Source organism: Tamandua tetradactyla, chromosome 17 (assembly GCF_023851605.1).
Source record: "Tamandua tetradactyla isolate mTamTet1 chromosome 17, mTamTet1.pri, whole genome shotgun sequence".
In the NCBI taxonomy this organism is placed as follows: domain Eukaryota; kingdom Metazoa; phylum Chordata; class Mammalia; order Pilosa; family Myrmecophagidae; genus Tamandua; species Tamandua tetradactyla.
The window spans coordinates 41,961,378-41,977,535 of NC_135343.1; the positions used below are offsets into that span (position 1 = coordinate 41,961,378).

The 16,158-nt window shown below is 36.3% G+C and overlaps 1 protein-coding gene across 8 annotated transcripts in view; it reads left to right on the top strand.

The window, feature by feature from the left end:
- Positions 1-2,832, top strand: part of APLF (aprataxin and PNKP like factor) — a 176,413-nt gene extending 173,581 nt beyond the window's left edge. For all 8 annotated transcript variants that reach the window (XM_077134429.1, XM_077134427.1, XM_077134431.1 and 5 more), the window contains one exon: positions 1,368-2,832. In XM_077134429.1, coding sequence (XP_076990544.1) covers positions 1,368-1,570 — 203 coding nt within the window. In that variant the 3' untranslated portion in view covers positions 1,571-2,832. The remainder of the gene's footprint in view (positions 1-1,367) is intronic.
- The last annotated feature ends 13,326 nt before the right edge of the window (positions 2,833-16,158 follow it).

A 16,158-nucleotide genomic window follows, 5' to 3' on the forward strand; every position in this document is an offset into this window, starting at 1 on the left:
GATTAAACATCATTCATTAAAGAAGACACTCCCCTTGGCTGATTACAAATGGAATCAGCTGTGGATGTAGCCGGCATGATCATGATTTAATTCTATGAAATGTCCTCATAGCAGCAGACAGGCCAGCATTTGCCCAACCAGACAAATGGGTACCATCACCTCACCAAGTTGACACATGGACCTGACCATGACACCTCTTCACCCTCTTCCCCATCTGCAGATTATCCTCTAAATGTTTTTAAAATGCATTCTATCATAAAAATATTATGGGGAATTGGGACTAGTTAGACATAAAAAAATGCCCTCAGTATGTTTACAGAAGATATGATATGTATACAAGTGAATATAATAAAAGAATTTCCCCTAAGGAACTTATGTGTTTCCTACTTTATGTTAATAAGAATTGTGCAGGTTATTGTGTCTCCCTTCTTAGACTTGGTTACCAAGAAACCCAAGGATAAATTTGATCCTCAGTTTATAATAATGATGTTAAAATTGATTGACAGATTTATATTCTGCGTTTTCATTTTCTTAGTTTATACTTTTATTTGTATTTTATTACACTATAGTTATTGTCATTATAATCTATCTCAGATCCCCTGTGGATTGAGTAGTGATACAAAGAAAAATATAGATGTGTTGGGCTATAGGAGTTCAGAGAATAAATTACTTTGTCATCATTTTCATTGTTTCTCATCAAACTCCTTGTTTTCATTTAAGTTATAAATTTATTCAAAGCATGTACAAAAGTGTATGCATTTAATATTTTTAAGTTATACATTTGCTGCTCCACTTCTGCTGCTTATTAAAGGAATTGTTCTCTGCCATTCAGATTTCCAGATAGAATCTTCCTAGCTGTTCCTTAAATGTTCCACATCCTCCTAAAGTCTTTCATTGCCTTATTTTGAGTGAACTCTGTTGATGTGGGATGAGGAAAGAAATTAATTTGAAGACAAAAAATCTAGCGTTATAATATTATTTAGAAATGTATAAATTCTTATGGCTCTTTCCACAAGAATCCTAATTTTATTGAAACATGAACTGTAAGGATGTATTAGATCTATAAATTAAATTTCCTGGTATACCTAAACTCATATCTGCTCATCTGATCTGTGAAACAGTACTTTTGTCGGTCAGAGGAATGATTATTATGAATCTCAGCCATTTTAGTCTCAGGAGTACCATGGTGGAAAAAGTTAGAAAAATAAATAATAATTGATCATTTCGGTATCCATTCTAGAAATCTGTAGTATTCAGTTATGTAGGAAATTAAATAGATTCCTCTTGATGTAGAAAGGCATCTTACAGCAAGAGTGATATGTGTGTACCCAATGATGTGCTGTGTACCCAATCTTCTCTTGTTTTAGTGAGAAGCACTTTAGGTGACAGTGATGATGTTGGACAACCCAGTGAGCACGATGTGGATGTCAACTTTATAGATGATAAGGAAGAAGAATACGAGCCAACAGATGAAGACTCTGACTGGGAGCCAGAAAAGGAAGACCAAGAGAAGGAAGATGTTGAAGAGCTTTTGAAAGAGGCAAAAACATTTATGAAAAGAAAAAATTAACTCTTTTTCTGCAGTAATATATGGTTCACATTTACTTTCTCTTTATGGAAAAAAAATCCAAAAACTAAGGAGGCACTTAAGGCATAATTGCTTCTCTTCTTTTGATGGTTATAACTTTTACTATTGACTTGTTGCAAATGAGACATTGAAATGTTAGCCTTTAATGTAGCAGGAAGAATTCATTTTGTTTCCTTGCTTTTTCTATTCTATTTAAAGCATCTAGAAATAGGAAACAGACAGATAAGTTGAAGAATAGTAATTTATATTTTTCATGTACTTTGTGTGTTGGTAATAAAAAGTAAAAGCCATAGGTTTGCACAAACTTTTGTCTTTTTTCCAAAGACTCTGTCTTTTAAAGAATACTATGCAAATATAACCAGGAAAATTGCATTGTGGGTGGGAGAGCTTGCCTCTTTCAGTGCTATTCAAGTAATTCTTCAAGCAGAACCAAGCTCTTAAAAAGTGACAGCCATCCTTGAAATGGCTATAATTTTTTTAGTACTCTAGATTTAAGCTTTGTGATTTCATATACTTGTATTCCTTAGAACTTGAAGAAATTAATGCCAAATACGTGCTATGTATAGATTCAATGAGGCTATGGAAAAATGTTCACTATTTAAGGAATGTTGTGTTTCACATCTACTATAATTTTACTGTATGTCAGAGTTTAAAAATAGAAAAATTTAATTTGACGTTTATTTTTCAAACTAAAGTGTCACCTCATTATTTTATGTAAACACTCACTGTGCTGTCTTTGAGTAGAGATACATTTTTTAATCCCCATTTTCTCAAATGATACTAGTTCTTTTGTCATCAGATGAACATACCAAGTTGTTTCCCAGTGGTCAAGATCCTGGCCTCTTCCGTGGAGAAGATACCACTTATCCTCCAATTTTTATGAGGTGATTACTTCCCTGTATCTCTGTACTTAAACTACTTTAGGCCATGTAATACTCGTCATTTTAGATGGCTTAGACTCTTTGAAATACAGTTAAAATCATTTATAACAGTTGGATATGTGTACACAGAGCAGGAAAGATTACTGAAATCATAAATCACCAAACCCAAAGCATCCTTGTTAAACACTAACATTTTCTCTTCTAAGGGAGCCTAAAAATTCATATCATAAAAGTGTAAGACAAATTTACAGTATCATTACTTAGTGTTTTTAAATGTCTTTTTAAGTAATTGTATAATATTAAAATTTACTTAAATGAAGTTATGGAAAAATAAACATTTCTCTAGACTATTATTACCTATTATCCTGACTTTGTCCTCTTTATTTTTGTCTGCCATATGGCGGGGTCACATTTCATTATTTTTCCATGTGAATATCCTGTTATCACAGCACCATTTGTTGAATTTTTGTTTGTTTGTTTGTTTGTTTTGCCTGTTTGTTTTTTTGGGGGGGAATCAAACCTGGGTCTCCTGCACTGCAGGCGAGAATTCTACCACTGAACTGCCCTTGTACCCCCTTTCCTCTTTTGAGACCTCATTTTTCCCTTCTGATGTACCTTTAGTCTTGGAGGCTTGACAAAACTATGAATAAAATATTCAAATTTATTCTCATTCCTGTATTGATATGTTAATCCTTAATGTTTTCTACAGTCTACTCCAGGTATATACCCAAGAGAATTGAAAACATATCTACATCCAAAAACATGTTTACAGATGTCTGTAGAATTTTTCTTCACAATAGCCAAAAAGTAGAGACAACCCAAATACTGTTGATCATTTGAAATGAATGGATAAATAAAATGTGGTATATCCTTACAATGGAGTATTACTCAGCCATAAAAAGAATGAAATACTGATACATGCTACATCATGGATGAACCTTGAAAACATGCTGGGTAAAAGAAGCCAGACTCAAAAGACCACATATTATAGGACCCCATTTATATAAAATGTCAAAAAGTAAAATTAGAATTTTAATTATGTACCGGATTTATACCAGTAAAAGTTTTCATATATACATTTCTCACCTATATGTTTAATTCTAAAAGCAAATATTTTCATTTGACCTCTTGAGGGGAGGTAATTTTCATAATGTTTTCGAGGAAGCTAGAAACATGAAGATTTTTCAGGGATACTTGGGCACAGGCTTCGCTTCCCCTACCCTTCCCCAGATTAGGAATGGCCCTATTGACACTGAGTTTATTTCTAGAGCTAGAAGATCTTAATGTTTGTAAACATTCATTGAAATGAAAGCATATAGATTATAATTCTTCCAGAATGGTGATTTTTTTTAGTTTTTTTTGTATTTTTGTGTGTGTGTTGTGTGGAGAGAGTCGCATTTCATTCTTTTTCTGTGTGAGTATCCTATTATTGCAGCACCATTTGTTGAGTTTTTTGGGGGGGAGGGTGGAGCATGGGGGGAGCAGTGCACAAACCAGGAGTCGAACCCAGGTCTTTCACGTGGCAGATGAGAAAACTACTACTGAACTATGCTTTCACCACTCAGAATGGTAATATAAAGCTGAAATGGTGACTTCTTTTCAACTCTAATCTCTGCAAATTTCAGTGTCACCAACACATCCCATAGAGGGGAAAACCATACTGCAACAGGCTGTGTACTGCTCAGTGAGACCACCTCATAGCAAGGAATCTGTACTGGGGTATGCGTGTGTGTGTGTGTGTGTTTCTGCCAATCTGCAAATCTGACTTACAAAGCTACATCTCTACAATAGGTATTGAAAGAAAAGTGATAAAATAGTAATTATTGCTGAGATTATTATTGACCATATCAATGTAATGTATATAACAAACTTTATTATCATAAACAACCATAGATGTACTCTGTTGAATCAGAACCTTGTCTTAAGTGTTAGTGATTCAAAGAAGAGTAATGTTTTCAGTGGGCTTACAGCCTATTTGAGAAGATAGGATAGTTCTTTAGGAACAGTGACTATTGAATAGTATGGAGAATACAAGGAAGAAAAAAACAAGGTGTCTACAGAGATCTTCCAAAGGCAATGAGACAAGAACCCAAATAACAGTGGATAGAATGGGATTAGTCAGAGAAGAGTATGCTGGCCTGTAATTTAGAAGCTACTTCTTGCTGCAAACTCAGTACTGAGGAAGAGCCTTTCTGCGATTGTTTGAGTTGCAAGTTGCACTAGTAAGTTATTTCACGGAACACAATTTTTACTGAAAGAAGACTGGCAGAAAAACTATGATCATTAAAACTCAGTATTTGTCAGGCATTTCCTCAAAAATAAACTAAGCCTGTTTGTTTAAGAAAAATGCATATATAATAATAAAATTTACGCTTTCAAACAAAAATTGCAGTTTCTTTTAATGCTTTTAATAAAACCAATCAACATGCAATATGAACATTCTTTTTTTTTCATCACATAGTTCATCATCATGATCACCTCCCAGAACATCTGCATCAATCCAAAAAAAGAAACAGAAAACTGGGAAAAAATTCACACACACCACACCACCCACCCCTCCCCCCACACTGATCACCAACATTTCAATCCACTAAATCTACTCTAACATTTGCTCCCCCTACCATTCATTCATTTTCAATCCATGTTTCACTCATCCATCCACAAGGCAGACAAAAGAAGCACCAGACACACAAGGCTTCCACACAGTCACACCATGAAAGCCACACCACTACACAATCATCCTCAAGAAACATGGCCACCAGAGCACAGCTCCACACCCCAGGCACCTCCCTCCAGCCCCTCCACCACACTCCATCCAAACAGGTGACATCCATATAATGCACAAGAACAACCTCCAGGATAACCCTCTGACTCTGCCCGGAATCTCTCAGCCATTCATACTCTACCTTGTCTCACCACGCTCCTCCCCTCCCTCAGCAGGTTCCCCCAATCCCCTGACGCTGAGCCCCAGCCCACCCCAGGATCCCTGTCCCACGCTGTCAAGAAGGTCCACACCCCCGGGAGCCATGCCTCACGCAGAGAGAGGAAGGCAGCGAGCCCACCCATCGCATTGGCTGAGAGAAAAAGAGAGAGGCCACCTCCGAACAACAAAAGAGGCCCTCCCAGACTGACCCCAGCCCCGACCCCAAGTAGGCCCAGCCTATCCCTCACAGGGCTAAGTTTCTTATGAACAAACCCCAAGATTAAGGGCTCAGCCTATTGCTTTGGCTGCCCCCACTGCTTGTGAGAATATCAAGAATTCTCCACCTGGGAAAGTTGAATTTTCCCCCTTTCTCACCATTTCCCCTAGGGAACTATGCAAATACTTTTTTATTCATTGTTACAATCACTCTGGGATTTATGGGGCATCACCTGCACAATCTCATGCCCTACTCAAGGTTCCATGTACTTACGGTGTTCAATTAAGCTGGGATTAGACAGCTTTTTTTTTAATTTTTAAATTTTAAAAAAATATATAACATTCTTAACATATGACCATTCCATTCTACATATATAATCAGTAATTCACAATATCATCACATAACTGCACATTCATCATCATGATCACCTCCCAGAAGATTTGCATCAATTCAGAAAAAGAAAGAAAAAGAAAACAGAAAAATTTCATACATACCCCTTACCCCTCCCTTTCATTGATCCCTAGCATTTCAATCTACTAAATTTATTTTAACATTTGTTCCCCCTATTATTTATTTTGTGCCGTATGTTTTACTCATCTGTTGATAAGGTAGATAAAAGGAGCATCAGACACAAGGTTTTCATAATCACACAGTCACATTGTGAAAGCTATATCATTATACAATCATCTTCAAGAAACATGGCTACTGGAACACAGCTTTACATTTTCAAGCAGTTCCCTCCAGGCTCTCCATTGCATCTTGACTAACAAGGTGATACCTACTTAATGCGTGAGAATAACCTCCAGGATAACCTCTCGACTCTTTTTGGAATCTCTCAGCCACTGACACTTTATTTTGTCTCATTTCATTGTTCCCCCTTTTGGTTGAGAAGGTTTTCTCAATCCCTTGATGCTGAGTCCCAGGTCATTCTAGGATTTCTGTTTGATGTTCCCAGGAAGGTCCACATCCTTGGGAATCATGTCCCACATAGAGAGGGGGAGGGCGGTGAGTTTGTTGGTTGTGTTGGCTGGAGAGATAGGTCACATCTGAGCAACAAAAGAGGTTCCCTTGGGGGTGACTCTTAGGCCTAATTTTAAGTAGGCTTGACCTATTTTTTGCGGGGTTAAGTTTCATATGAACAACCCCCAAGACTGGGGACTCAGCCTATTGCTTTGGTTGTCCCCACTGCTTGTGAGAATATAAGAATTCTTCACTTAGGGGAAGTTGAATTTTCCCCCTATCTCATCATTCCCCCAAGGGGACTTGGCAAATACTTTTTTACTCACTGTTCAAATCACTCTGGGATTTATTGTGGCATCACTCTGGACAAACCTTCAAAATCTTATGCCCTACTCAAGATTCCATGTACTTATGGTGTTCAGTTAAGCCGTCCACATAAGTTATATTAGGAACTGCACTAGTCAAAATATAAATTTTGTACCAAATAAACATTTTTTCCTTTAGTCTTAAGTTAAAAATTTAAAGTATTAATTACCATCTATTTTCAACACCCTGCACTAACAATGTTCCTTTGTTCTTCCTCATGCCAAAACATTTTTAAATTTATGCATTTAGTCACTATCATTATACACTGTAGGCATTCCTAGATTATACCATCGCAGTCTTTATCATCTATCTTTCTTTCTGATTTCATTTGTGTCCCAAGCCCTCCCTCCTCCCATTCTCACATTCTGCTTCATTCAGTGTTCTAACAGTATTGTATTACAGTTAGTTAGTATTGTGCTATCCATTTCTGAGTTTTTGCAATCAGTCCTATTGCACAATCTTCAGCTCCAATTACCCGATATCTTACCCTATTTCTATCTCCTGATGGTCTCTGTTACCAATGAAATTCTCCAAGTTCATTCACTAATGTCAGTTCATATCAGTGAAACCATACAATATTTGTCCTTTTGTTTCTGGCTAATCTCACTCACCATAATGTCCTCAAGGTCCATTCATGTTGTTACATATTTCATAACTTTATTCTGTCTTACAGCTGCATAATATTCCATCGTATGTGTATACCACAGCTTGTTTAGCCACTCGTCTGTTAATGGACATTTTGGCTGTTTCCATCTCTTTGCAATTGTAAATAATGCTGCTATAAACATTGGTGTCCAAATGTCTGTTTGTGTCCTTGCCCTCATGTTTTCTGAGTAGATACCTAGCAATGGTATTGCCAGGTCATATGGCAATTCTATACTTAGCTTCCTGAGGACTCACCAAACTGCCTTCCACACTGGTTGTACCATTTGACATTCCCACCAACAGTGGATAAGTGTGCCTCTTTCTCCACATCCTCTCCAGCACTTGCCATTTTCTCTTTTATTGATAATGGCCATTCTGGTGGGTGTGAGATGATATCTCATTGTGGTTTTGATTTGCATTTCCCTAATAACCAGAGAAGTTGAGCATCTTTTCATGTGCCTTTTGGCCATTTGTATTTCCTCTTCTGAGAAGTGTTTGTTCAAGTCTTTTGCCCATTTTGTAATTGGGTTGTCTGTCTTTTTGTTGTTGAGTTGAACAATCTCTTTATATATTATGGATACTAGACCTTTATCTGATATATTGTTTCCAAATATTGTCTCCCATTGTGTAGGCCGCCTTTTTACTTTCTTGACGAGGTTCTTTGATGCACAAAAGTGTTTAATTTTGGGGAGTTCCCATTTGTTTATTTATTTCCTCAATGAAAAATTACAGTTTTGAAAAACTGATCTGTCATTGTGAGTCTGATAGCTTCCCAAAGTTTAAAGACTTTGCTGATGATTTTGGAGGTGATACTATATGATGAAATGTGTCAAACATTGGGAAGATCTATAAAACTAAGTGAAACAGTATTTTCCAAATGACTATTGTATGATACAACATAAGGCATGGGTAAAAGTGGTTCAAAGTATAAGATCGATCAATAGAGCTTAATGTAACAGAGTCTGAAAAGTTCATTAATAAGCTTTCAGATTCTACCTTGCAACCAACCTTCCAGGAACTGCTGTTTGCCCTCTTTATTTGGTGAAATTCCAATAACAATATCCATATTATCTGAAAAGTTTATTAAAATATTCCTTCCTTTTCCAACTACATATTTGTGTAAGGCCTGCTTTTCTTCATAAACTTCAAGCAAAATAACATATAATAGATTGAATGCAGGAGCAGATAAGAGAATTCAGATGACATATTAAACCAGACATTAGAGATTGGCAAAAATATAAAACAGTGCCACTCATCTTACTAGATGGTTTTTGGTAAATATAATCATTTATGTTAACATGTAATAGGGTTATTGTTATTTTTAAATGAGTAAATAATATTTATTAAATTTCTTAATTGTAATTTCCAATATAGTTTTATCTATAGATATGACTCATAAACAATAGCTTTTTAGGGTCCTTAATAACTTTTAAAAGTAAAAGAGTCCTAAGGTCAAAACTTTCGAGAATCACTCAATTAGAACACCATACCATTCAGATAGGCTCGATATGCTGGGATAACCCCCAAATCTCAGTGCCTTAGTACAAGAAAACTTTCTTAGGCCAAGACTTACTGCCTTGGGGGATTCTCCAGGGCACTGTTTTCCATATGGCAAATGAACAGTCTAGATTTCAGAGGCTCCACCATCTTTTAATTGGTCTGTCTGGAATGTGACCTTCTTCATCATGACTGCAAGGGGACTAGAGAAATGGAAGGTTATACCTGGTAATTAAATGCTTCAGGTTGGAAGTGATGTGCATCGCTCCTGCTCACAGCTCTTTAGCCAGAAGTTGTCACAAGGCCTTGCCCACTGAAAGGGACTGGGAAGTAAAGTCTTACACTTGCTCAGAAAAGATACAGTGAACACTGGTAATGTCTACCATCATAATTAAAGGAGGGTGCAATATCTAGAGAAAAGAGAGTTGAGGACAAGATCTTAGAGGTCACCCTCATTTAAGGGGTAGGAAGATAAAAGTCTTCAAAGGAATTAAAAGGATAAGAGGAATATCAGTAATTTGCTGTGTCAAAGGTTAAAAGAGAATACTAAGAAGGAGTGGTCAACATTGTCAGCTGCTACAGAATGTTTACAAGCATAAGTCTTGAGATTAGATTTGGTTTCTTACTTCATTAAGGTAATTGAAGGAATTAGATGAGTTCTCCACAAACTCACCCCTGCATCTACTCACCTACCAGCATCTATTTCCATTTTCTCAAATCTTCTCCTTCGCTGTAATAAATTTAAAGTCAGCTCTTATGCGCTAGATCCAACCTCCACTTACTCAAGGGTGTAATTCCAGTAGCTCCTCTCTTTCTCTCATCTCATCAGTTTTTCCCTTTATATTGAATCATTCTCATCACTATATAAACTTACTGATAATTTTTCATCGATTTCCTTCACTGCTAAGTCCCCAGTGCCAAGAAGAGTGCCTGGAACATAACTGATGCTCAGTACATATTTGTTGAATGGATAAATGACCATGTGGACATTAGTGATTGGGACAAAAAGCAAGAGTGCAGGGTGTTCAGGACGTGATGGTAGAAAGGCAATAAAGGTATGAATTGTGACCACTGGAGAAGTTCAGAGATGAATGAAAATAGGCAAGGTTTGTTTGTGTTATGTTGTTTTTAGAATGGGAACACAGAACAAGTTTGTTTTTTTTTTTTTTGTTTTTTTTTTTTTCTTTTTTTTTATTAATTAAAAAAAGAATTAACAAAACAATTAGAAATCATTCCAATCTACATGTACAATCAGTAATTCTTAATAACATCACATAGTTGCATATTCATCATTTCTTAGTACATTTGCATCGATTTAGAAAAAGAAATAAAAAGACAACAGAATAAGAATTAAAACAATAATAGAAAGAAAAAAAAACAAAAAAAACAAAAACAAAAAACCTATACCTCACATGCAGCTTCATTCAGTGTTTTAACATAATTGCATTACAATTGGGTAGTATTGTGCTGTCCATTTCTGAGTTTTTATATCCAGTCCCGTTGTACAGTCTGTATCCCTTCAGCTCCAATTATCCCTTCTCTTTTTTTTTTTTTTTTTTTAATTAACGGAAAAAAAGAAATTAACCCAACATTTAGAGATCATACCATTCTACACATGCAATCATTAATTCTTAACATCATCACATAGATGCATGATCATCATTTCTTAGTACACTTGCATTGGTTTAGAAGAACTAGCAACATAACCGAAAAAGATATAGAATGTTAATATAGAGAAAAAAATAAAAGTAATAATAGTAAAATCAAAACAAAACAACACAAAACAAAACAAAAACCTGTAGCTCAGATGCAGCTTCATTCAGTGTTTTAACATGATTACTTTACAATTAGGTATTATTGTGCTGTCCATTTTTGAGTTTTTGTATCTAGTCCTGTTGCACAGTCTGTATCCCTTCAGCTTCAATTACCCATTGTCTTACCCTGTTTCTAACTCCTGCTGAACTCTGTTACCAATGACATATTTCAAGTTTATTCTCGAATGTCCGTTCACATCAGTGGGACCATACAGTATTTGTCCTTTAGTTTTTGACTGGATTCACTCAGCATAATATTCTCTAGGTCCATCCATGTTATTACATGGTTCATAAGTTTATCTTGTCTTAAAGCTGCATAATATTCCATCGTATGTATATACCACAGTTTGTTTAGCCACTCTTCTGTTGATGGAGATTTTGGCTGTTTCCATCTCTTTGCAATTGTAAATAACGCTGCTATAAACATTGGTGTGCAAATGTCCGTTTGTGTCTTTGCCCTTAAGTCCTTTGAGTAGATACCTAGCAATGGTATTGCTGGGTCGTATGGCAATTCTATATTCAGCTTTTTGAGGAACCGCCAAACTGCCTTCCACAGTGGTTGCACCCTTTGACATTCCCACCAACAGTGGATAAGTGTGCCTCTTTCTCCGCATCCTCTCCAGCACTTGTCATTTTCTGTTTTGTTGATAATGGCCATTCTGGTGGGTGTGAGATGATATCTCATTGTGGTTTTGATTTGCATTTCTCTAATGGCCAGGGACATTGAGCATCTCTTCATGTGCCTCTTGGCCATCCGTATTTCCTCTTCTGAGAGGTGTCTGTTCAAGTCTTTTTCCCATTTTGTAATTGGGTTGGCTGTCTTTTTGTTGTTGAGATGAACAATCTCTTTATAAATTCTGGATACTAGACCTTTATCTGATATATCATTTCCAAATATTGTCTCCCATTGTGAAGGCTGTCTTTCTACTTTCTTGATGAAGTTCTTTGATGCACAAAAGTGTTTAATTTTGAGGAGTTCCCATTTATTTATTTCCTTCTTCAGTGCTCTTGCTTTAGGTTTAAGGTCCATAAAACCGCCTCCAGTTGTAAGATCCATAAGATATCTCCCAACATTTTCCTCTAACTGTTTTATGGTCTTAGACCTAATGTTTAGATCTTTGATCCATTTTGAATTAACTTTTGTATAGGGTGTGAGAGATGGGTCTTCTTTCATTCTTTTGCATATGGATATCCAGTTCTCTAGGCACCATTTATTGAAGAGACTGCTCTGTCCCAGGTGAGTTGGCTTGACTGCCTTATCAAAGATCAAATGTCCATAGATGAGAGGGTCTATATCTGAGCACTCTATTCGATTCCATTGGTCGATATATCTATCTTTATGCCAATACCATGCTGTTTTGACCACTGTGGCTTCATAATATGCCTTAAAGTCAGGCAGCGCGAGACCTCCAGCTTCGTTTTTTTTCCTCAAGAGGTTTTTAGCAATTCGGGGCACCCTGCCCTTCCAGATAAATTTGCTTATTGGTTTGTCTATTTCTGAAAAATAAGTTGTTGGGATTTTGATTGGTATTGCATTGAATCTGTAAATCAATTTAGGTAGGATTGACATCTTAACTATATTTAGTCTTCCAATCCATGAACACGGTATGCCCTTCCATCTATTTAGGTCTTCTGTGATTTCTTTTAGCAGTTTTTTGTAGTTTTCTTTATATAGGTTTTTTGTCTCTTTAGTTAAATTTATTCCTAGGTATTTTATTCTTTTAGTTGCAATTGTAAATGGGATTCGTTTCTTGATTTCCCCCTCAGCTTGTTCATTACTAGTGTATAGAAATGCTACAGATTTTTGAATGTTGATCTTGTAACCTGCTACTTTGCTGTACTCATTTATTAGCTCTAGTAGTTTTGTTGTGGATTTTTCCGGGTTTTCGACGTATAGTATCATATCGTCTGCAAACAGTGATAGTTTTACTTCTTCCTTTCCAATTTTGATGCCTTGTATTTCTTTTTCTTGTCTAATTGCTCTGGCTAGAACCTCCAACACAATGTTGAATAATAGTGGTGATAGTGGACATCCTTGTCTTGTTCCTGATCTTAGGGGGAAAGTTTTCAATTTTTCCCCATTGAGGATGATATTAGCTGTGGGTTTTTCATATATTCCCTCTATCATTTTAAGGAAGTTCCCTTGTATTCCTATCTTTTGAAGTGTTTTCAACAGGAAAGGATGTTGAATCTTGTCGAATGCCTTCTCTGCATCAATTGAGATGATCATGTGATTTTTCTGCTTTGATTTGTTGATATGGTGTATTACATTAATTGATTTTCTTATGTTGAACCATCCTTGCATACCTGGGATGAATCCTACTTGGTCATGATGTATAATTCTTTTAATGTGTTGTTGGATACGATTTGCTAGAATTTTATTGAGGATTTTTGCATCTGTATTCATTAGAGAGATTGGTCTGTAGTTTTCTTTTTTTGTAATATCTTTGCCTGGTTTTGGTATGAGGGTGATGTTGGCTTCATAGAATGAATTAGGTAGTTTTCCCTCCACTTCGATTTTTTTGAAGAGTTTGAAGAGAATTGGTACTAATTCTTTCTGGAACGTTTGGTAGAATTCACATGTGAAGCCATCTGGTCCTGGACTTTTCTTTTTAGGAAGCTTTTGAATGACTAATTCAATTTCTTTACTTGTGATTGGTTTGTTGAGGTCATCTATGTCTTCTTGAGTCAAAGTTGGTTGTTCATGTCTTTCCAGGAACCCGTCCATTTCCTCTAAATTGTTGTATTTATTAGCGTAAAGTTGTTCATAGTATCCTGTTATTACCTCCTTTATTTCTGTGAGGTCAGTAGTTATGTCTCCTCTTCCATTTCTGATCTTATTTATTTGCATCCTCTCTCTTCTTCTTTTTGTCAATCTTGCTAAGGGCCCATCAATCTTATTGATTTTCTCATAGAACCAACTTCTGGCCTTATTGATTTTCTCTATTGTTTTCATGTTTTCAATTTCATTTATTTCTGCTCTAATCTTTGTTATTTCTTTCCTTTTGCTTGCTTTGGGGTTAGCTTGCTGTTCTTTCTCCAGTTCTTCCAAATGGATAGTTAATTCCTGAATTTTTGCCTTTTCTTCTTTTCTGATATAGGCATTTAGAGCAATAAATTTCCCTCTTAGCACTGCCTTTGCTGCGTCCCATAAGTTTTGATATGTTGTGTTTTCATTTTCATTCGCCTCGAGGTATTTGCTAATTTCTCTTGCAATTTCTTCTTTGACCCAGTCGTTGTTTAGGAGTGTGTTGTTGAGCCTCCACGTATTTGTGAATTTTCTGGCACTCTGCCTATTATTGATTTCCAACATCATTCCTTTATGGTCCGAGAAAGTGTTGTGTAAGATTTCAATCTTTTTAAATTTGTTAAGACTTGCTTTGTGACCCAGCATATGGTCTATCTTTGAGAATGATCCATGAGCACTTGAGAAAAAGGTGTATCCTGCTGTTGTGGGATGTAATGTCCTATAAATGTCTATTAAGTCTAGTTCATTTATAGTAATATTCAGATTCTCTATTTCTTTGTTGATCCTCTGTCTAGATGTTCTGTCCCTTGATGAGAGTGGTGAGTTGAAGTCTCCAACTATTATGGTATATGAGTCTATTTCCCTTTTCAGTGTTTGCAGTATATTCCTCACGTATTTTGGGGCATTCTGATTCGGTGCGTAAATATTTATGATTGTTATGTCTTCTTGTTTAATTGTTCCTTTTATTAGTATATAGTGTCCTTCTTTGTCTCTTTTAACTGTTTTACATTTGAAGTCTAATTTGTTGGATATTAGTATAGCCACTCCTGCTCTTTTCTGGTTGTTATTTGCATGAAATATCTTTTCCCAACCTTTCACTTTCAACCTATGTTTATCTTTGGGTCTAAGATGTGTTTCCTGTAGACAGCATATAGAAGGATCCTGTTTTTTAATCCATTCTGCCAATCTATGTCTTTTGATTGGGGAATTCAGTCCATTGACATTTAGTGTTATTACTGTTTGGATAATATTTTCCTCTAACATTTTGCCTTTTGTATTATATATATCATATCTGATTTTCCTTCTTTCTACACTCTTTTCCATATCTCTCTCTTCTGTCTTTTTGTATCTGACTCTAGTGCTCCCTTTAGTATTTCTTGCAGAGCTGGTCTCTTGGTCACAAATTCTTTCAGTGACTTTTTGTCTGAGAATGTTTTAATTTCTCCCTCATTTTTGAAGGATAATTTTGCTGGATATAGGAGTCTTGGTTGGCAGTTTTTCTCTTTTAGTATTTTAAATATATCATCCCACTGTCTTCTAGCTTCCATGGTTTCTGCTGAGAAATCTACACAAAGTCTTATTGGGTTTCCCTTGTATGTAATGGATTGTTTTTCTCTTGCTGCTTTCAAGATCTTCTCTTTCTCTTTGACCTCTGACATTCTAACTAGTAAGTGTCTTGGAGAACGCCTATTTGGGTCTAATCTCTTTGGGGTGCGCTGCACTTCTTGGATCTGTAATTTTAGGTCTTTCATAAGAGTTGGGAAATTTTCAGTGATAATTTCTTCCATTAGTTTTTCTCCTCCTTTTCCCTTCTCTTCTCCTTCTGGGACACCCACAACACGTATATTTGTGCGGTTCATATTGTCCTTGAGTTCCCTGATACCCTGTTCAAATTTTTCCATTCTTTTCCCTATAGTTTCTGTTTCTTTTTGGAATTCAGATGTTCCATCCTCCAAATCACTAATTCTATCTTCTGTCTCTTTAAATCTATCATTGTAGCTATCCATTATTTTTTCTATGTTTGCTACTTTATCCTTCACTTCCATAAGTTCTGCGATTTGTTTTTTCAGTTTTTCTATTTCTTCTTTATGTTCAGCCCATGTCCTCTTCATGTCCTCCCTCAATTTATCGATTTCATTTTTGAAGAGGTTTTCCATTTCTGTTCGTATATTCAGCATTAGTTGTCTCAGCTCTTGTGTCTCATTTGAGCTATTGGTTTGTTCCTTTGACTGAGCCATATTCTCAATCTTTTGAGCGTGGACAGTTATCTTCTGCTGCTGGCGTCTGGGCATTTATTCAGATTTCTCTTGGTGTTGGACCCAGCAAGGTTGTAATATTTTTCTGTGAAATCTCTGGGTTCTGTTTTTCTTATCCTGCCCAGTAGGTGGCGCTCGTGGCACACATTTGTCTGCGGGTCCCACCAGTAAAAGGTGCTGTGGGACCTTAAACTTTGGAAAACTCTCGCCGTCCTGGGGGTTCGCTAGCCGAAGCGGCTTGAGCCGGCCCGGGGTCCGAATGC